Source organism: Xiphophorus maculatus, chromosome 18 (genome assembly GCF_002775205.1).
Source record: "Xiphophorus maculatus strain JP 163 A chromosome 18, X_maculatus-5.0-male, whole genome shotgun sequence".
NCBI classification, from domain to species: domain Eukaryota; kingdom Metazoa; phylum Chordata; class Actinopteri; order Cyprinodontiformes; family Poeciliidae; genus Xiphophorus; species Xiphophorus maculatus.
The window spans coordinates 28104976-28110975 of NC_036460.1; the positions used below are offsets into that span (position 1 = coordinate 28104976).

The window sequence follows — 6000 nt, forward strand, 5'->3', positions numbered from 1 at the left end:
TATTTAATATATTTATTGTTTTCAACAAATTAACAAAACTGCAGGACAGTTATCAAAATACAATGATATCCGGATCATCGATCAGACCGCGATGACCAGTTGGCGTGGGTTGATGCTGGCATTGGGATCTTCTATATTGTCATCATCAGTGAGTGAGTCCAAACAAGATTGCAGTTACAAATAAATTCCAGAATACGACTGTCCAACTGTCATTTATGTAACCAGAAAATAAACAACAAAAACAGCGATACCTCAACCCAACCCACCCCAGGTTATTAAGGATATTATCCACAGTTTTTAAGCAGTTATTAGGCACAGTGGCAAAACCTGAAACTGCGCAAGTTACTCGTTGCTAAGTAACCAAAAAGTGAGTTAGTTGATGCCACTGACCTTGCTTAGCTTGCTGTGAGAGACAGAGAAGATAAAGCCTTTCTTCTGCCTACATCTCCCAGAATGCCGTTCTGAATCGCAGCTCAATGAATATTCTATATATTGAATATTCTATCAGAATATAAATATATCTATTTATATTGATCCTATGTCTATCACAATAGATATGGGTATTGATTTATTATCCTACACATCCTGAAGAGAGTATATGTATTGGGGCGAATTCGTATTGTTTTAACAGCATCAGGACAGGGTGAGTCACTTTTCCCATGCAGTAAATCTGTCTTCTATTAATGCTCCCAAGGGGTCAGAAAAGTTATCACACAAATTAATCAGAACATTAGTTAAGCCATCACTTCCTGTTTCAAGCATCCAGCAAGCTGAGGTAAGTAAATCATTAGTGCAGACAGGATTGCATAACGTGAGATTAAAATTGAAATTTTCATTGCTGCGATATCCAAGTCACAGTTTTATAGCAGAGGCACATATGAGAGCTGTGTTAATCACACAGCAGATTTTTTTTAAAACAGCCCAAAAATACTGGCACTAGCCGTAGTTATGTGGTCACATTGTACATGCTACTGTGGCATTCATGGAGTGTTGTGTTCCTATCAAATTTTGATCTCGCATACTACTGAAACAAAAGTCTGAAACAAAATAGTGTGAAGGAAGACGCATAGGTATCATTTTACCGCATTGTATTACAAGTTACAGTTTGTATTTTCCTAAAACTTTCAGTGAAATAGTCTAGTACTGTGATAAAAGTTGATTTATTCTAAAGCTTTTCATAAATTTCTACCTGAGGCACCAATAAATGCCTTCCGGTTGGTGCACTGTATTGCATACAGTCAAGTTCTTAAACCAAGTGATTCAGATGGACAAAATCAGATTAAATTTCTATTTGCAAATGACAACAGCTTTACACATGAGCCACACTTTCAAATTTAAAAGGTCCTTACAGGTGCTGCTGGTGGGGCTATTTTCATAGGTTTAAAAACTGATGCATGTAAGAAGTTGGAACATTTAGATCAGTAAAGTGATAGTAGCTGAAACACAGCGCGCTTTAAATGTAACTACATTCCCGATAGCCTCACAACCACTGAAACGTGGCATAGCTGATTTTTGTTTCATAAAGATTTGCTCAAATAACCTCAGTGTGCGTTTTTGATTAGCAGGTGAATTTTACACCAGGGCTCAAATAAAAAAAATAAAATAAAAAAAAGATTAATAGACGGAAAACATCCGGCTGCAGCTGTTTGATTTTTTTTTAAAAAAGAAAAAAAATCAATACAACCAGAGAAGCTCATTTGTCTTTTGAGAGACTCTCTGCTAAAAATAGACGACTAGATGTCTGATGAACACAAGCTTCTCAATTAATTTGTTTTTCTATCAGGATTTGCTGCAGACATTTCCACAGTGGTGGCTTCAGATATTGAACCTGCAAAACAGAGGGAGGGAGGGAGGGAGGGAGGAAGGAAGGAAGGAAGGAAGGAAGGAAGGAAGGAAGGAAGGAAGGAAGGAAGGAAGGAAGGAAGGAAGGAAGGAAGGAAGGAAGGAAGGAAGGAAGGAAGGAAGGAAGGAAGGAAGGAAGGAAGGAAGGAAGGAAGGAAGGAAGGAAGGGAGTTTAGACAATCTAACAAATGAAAAGTTAAACAGTATTTAAACCTCTTGCAATAAGAAATTAATCAATTCGGCAGTTAATTATATGACAAATTAAAATTAGCTCAATATTTTCCATTTTGATGGTTTCTATTTTCATTCTATTTAATATTTTTGGTTGAATTTTATTGTTAATATTTAAGATATCTTCCATTACCAGTTTTTAGTGTTCTGTACAAAATGAATGTTTATTTATCATTGAGAGAGCAAACTTGCATCACTGTGCCATAATCAATGTCTTACCTGAAAATGGTCTCAAAACAACAATACTATGGTTTATTGCTACTACTACTGAGACAATTTATCATCCAGCTAAATTTGCTGCGTTGACAGCACCAAACATTTTGATCATTATGGAAACCCCTTAAATCAAACTCAAAATATTTCCAGAATTTTCCCCACACTTTGCAGAAACTGTGTACAATTTCCACAAAACAAAAATCTCATGTGCCATTTTATTAAGTTTGTAAATCAGACTTATTGCTGCTTTGAACTAGCTGCTGGTCATGATTTAGCAGCGTCTGGAGAGGCTGGACCACAACTGGACGTATAAACCCCATCGCCATCTGTTTGTTCACCTTAAGCCCGGCTGAAGGGTTTATTTTTCAGCTGGGGTACCATGCTGCGGTTTCCTCATCAGATTGATGGATAGCCTCTGAAGTTGGTGCTTTTATCTCCAAGACCAGTTTTCAGGAGCTATGGGAAGTAAACCGACATATAGCAAAGAGCGCATTGCATATATAGATATATAATTTTCACTGTGGCCCAGATGTTTAAGCATTATTGTTGAAATTAAATTCATCTACCCCGATCTGCATGCTGTCCGCTGGCTTTCAATCCTTGCTCCTGCCGCCTATTAACTTCTGATAAAGTTAATTTAGTTTGATTTATGCAATTTGACAATGTGTATTTGTCCCGTTAGTTCTAATTTGTTCCTGTTTGCCCCATTGATTTAAATTGATCCAGCTACACATAAGCTCATGTCTGAATAGTAACCTTTATGGAATACTATGCTGGGTAATTTGTCTGGGGAAAAAAAAGAGAACAAGCATACAGTTTAAAGTTTTTATTGTGTTTTAACGTGTACATAAATGGCTTTAATTTTTTTTAACCAGTAAATATGAAAAGAGTCAATAAATTCAAACCACGGTAAGCTGCAACTGTTAGCTTAAAGCCTTTATGTCTTTATAAAATTTGGACAGTCACTAAATAAGGTTTCTGCTGTTTCTTCTTTCTAAAATAGTCCAAGCCAGTCAGATTGGATAGAGAGCAACTTTGAACTTTTAAATGACAAACAGTTACCCTGCCAACAGAGTCTCCAAATTGACATGTGGATCTCTGCAGCTCCTCCAGAGTTTCAACAGGCTACGAAGGGTGTTTCTCCCACCTGATTGTCCGGTAGACTCGGTTCAATTGGGGGCCAGAGTTGCAACATTTGTTACATTTTCAGCTGGTGCTGTACGCATTCACATGGCATTGTGTCAAACAATCCAAACCTTTTGATAAACCTGTTCATCCCCCTCACCTGGGATGGCGCTGCATCAAGAATTACTGAAGGAAATGACACAAAATCATCCGAAGCAGACGTCAGCGCAACTTCCTTCTTTGTGAAACGTAAACAAAAATGGAGTAGCGTCAGATTTTAACGACTGTAGGATTCGTCTTTTGTCTTTGGTAACAGACAACGGGCCACTTTCTCCTGCTGATGTTAGACTCTCACGTTTGTTTAGTTTGTATTTACCCAAGATTCCCAATGCTGCAGTTCACTTCCTGTTTCCTGATTTCCACTGAATCGAGACCTAGGTTTTTAGGTGGACCAGTTTGCTTTTTTTGGTCTCCACCAGAATTCAATTGCGCATTCACGCCTCTCCAACCAAACCAGACTTTCAAGGCAAACAAATATTGAGTTTGATTAAAGTGGGCTACACAGGGGTGGTGGTGTGGATGCAACCTCATACTTAGGTGATTTTTTGAGGCAATTCCTTATATGGGGTCCAATTTAGGGGTATTGTATTCAAGGGATTGAATACAAATGCACACCACATTCCTCATATTCGTAAAACAACCAAACCAAACGTGTATCGCTTCGCACATCTATATTAAAACATGTGCACCCTGTGCCCTGGCATGCATGCGAGGACATTGCTTTAAATCCACAGGCTGCAATAAATGAAATTCCCTACACTGTCGTGAGACGTTTTGTCACCACTTAGCTTGACAATAATCTGAAATGTCATTGATCCCTGTGGGAAAAGTGCCCCGTCCACTCCTGGGCCTGTGGGAAAGGTCAGAGCGCAGAGGCCACGTGCAGAACACGGACTCAGGAGCTGCTGGAGATTTGCAGACTGGCTCATGAGGATGGGAGAAATACCCATTCTGTAAGTTAATCATCACATTTTATTCCAGCGAGTAGGATCAAGCCTCCTGATCTCTGGCGAATCCAAAAGAAGATGCTTCAAATCGCATCTTTCTATGACTGACACAATGCAAACAGGTGGCACACGTGCAGCAATATAATCCTTTTTTTTTTTCCTCTCAGAGAGCAACAATGAACCTTTTCATGCAATAGAAATGTCATGACTTCAAAGGCCTCCAAGTGATGCTGTCCTGTCAGCTCTCATTTCTGCAAATCCAGTTCAGCAATCAAATGAGCTGCATAAAAAAAACATCCCTGCTATTATTAGCACACTAAAGAACTCTGTATTCTGCTGGGTTTCTCTTTTTCTTTCCGTTTTTTTTTACTTTGCAATTGCTAATCTTTAAGCCTCTGAACTTCTATAATGTGAGCCGTCTGGATTCTAACATCAGCAGCAACCCAGAAAATGTGGGACAGTAAAAGGCAGGTTCGTCTTCGCCTCAATGTCTATTCTATAACATTTGACCCCCACTGACTTGTGTCACCTGCGGGGAAAAGAGGACAAACAGGGACATGAGGGAGACCAGCTCGCAGATGAGGACCGGACTGGACCGAATCCGGCTGGGGGGGGTTGTCTCACATGCGGGAGTCCGTGGCGATTGTAGCGCATTCCGTCACGGACTCCATCCATCCATCCATCCATCCATGCATTCATCCATGCAGCCGCAGCCGAACCAGCGCGAGACACAGGGGTCTACCTGTTAGCACGAGACCACCGGTGATGTTACGTCCCCCTTACCTCTTCCTTTTGTCTCCTTTGACATAGTGTCCTCTCCGGTGCGCACCTGTTTCCGCAAGCCGTCCCTGTGTTCTTGCTCGTCGGGGAGTTAATTAGGCAGCAGCTCTGCCTCCCTCCGCCCCTCTCTCCTGGCGGCTGCACCTGCCAGACTGTAGCGGGGTGAAGCGGGCACTGCCTCGTCGCTTCTGCTCCCTCCTCCGAATCTCCGTTCAGCGGCGGAAGGAAAGGGGCTGGAAGCCACTGCGGAGTTCTGATTCACCTGTGCGAAGTCCAGCGGAGCGCCGTGCCGCAGACATAGCTACTTTAGGCAGCGCGTTGCTCCTCCTCAGACTTTGCTCAAATGTCATGCCCACCACGGCTCCCGCTCTTCCCGTCCGTCTCTCTCCTCTCCTCTCCGCCGCAAACATCAGCCGGAGTTGCTTCACACACACAGAGGATCCGCTCTGCAGCTCGACTGCCTCCAGCGGTGCGCGCGGTGCCGGACTGATGCCGCCGAGAGGCCGCCGTCCTCTGTGACTTCACGTTTTCAGAATCAGGACTCACCCCAAAAAAAGCCTAAGTAAAAACGGAAGGCGGACTTGTTAAGGGAATATAAAGGTTTACACCTATTCAGCAAGACAAGCAATTGATAAGGGCAGTAATTGAAAAGCCAGGTAACAAGCACTAGCTTACAACTTTATAAATACAGGCTTAGAAGTCCACGAAGTTCCAGCTGATGTCATTTGTTACTTTAAGTCTTTGCGAAATATTCTTGGAACTTTTAGTTGCTTTTGTTATATTTTCTGACCAGCTGCTC

The 6000-nt window shown here is 41.7% G+C and overlaps 1 protein-coding gene across 2 annotated transcripts in view; it reads right to left on the reverse strand.

Annotated features, from left to right (window-relative positions):
• The window catches only part of pitpnm3 (PITPNM family member 3), a 136615-nt gene extending 130885 nt beyond the window's left edge, over positions 1 to 5730 (reverse strand). Inside the window, exon 1 of one of the 2 annotated variants that reach the window (XM_023351586.1) lies at positions 5205 to 5730. In XM_023351586.1, coding sequence (XP_023207354.1) covers positions 5205 to 5229 — 25 coding nt within the window. In that variant the 5' untranslated portion in view covers positions 5230 to 5730. The remainder of the gene's footprint in view (positions 1 to 5204) is intronic. The other variant, XM_005804088.2, reaches the window with a different exon arrangement.
• Between the last annotated feature and the right edge of the window lie 270 nt (positions 5731 to 6000).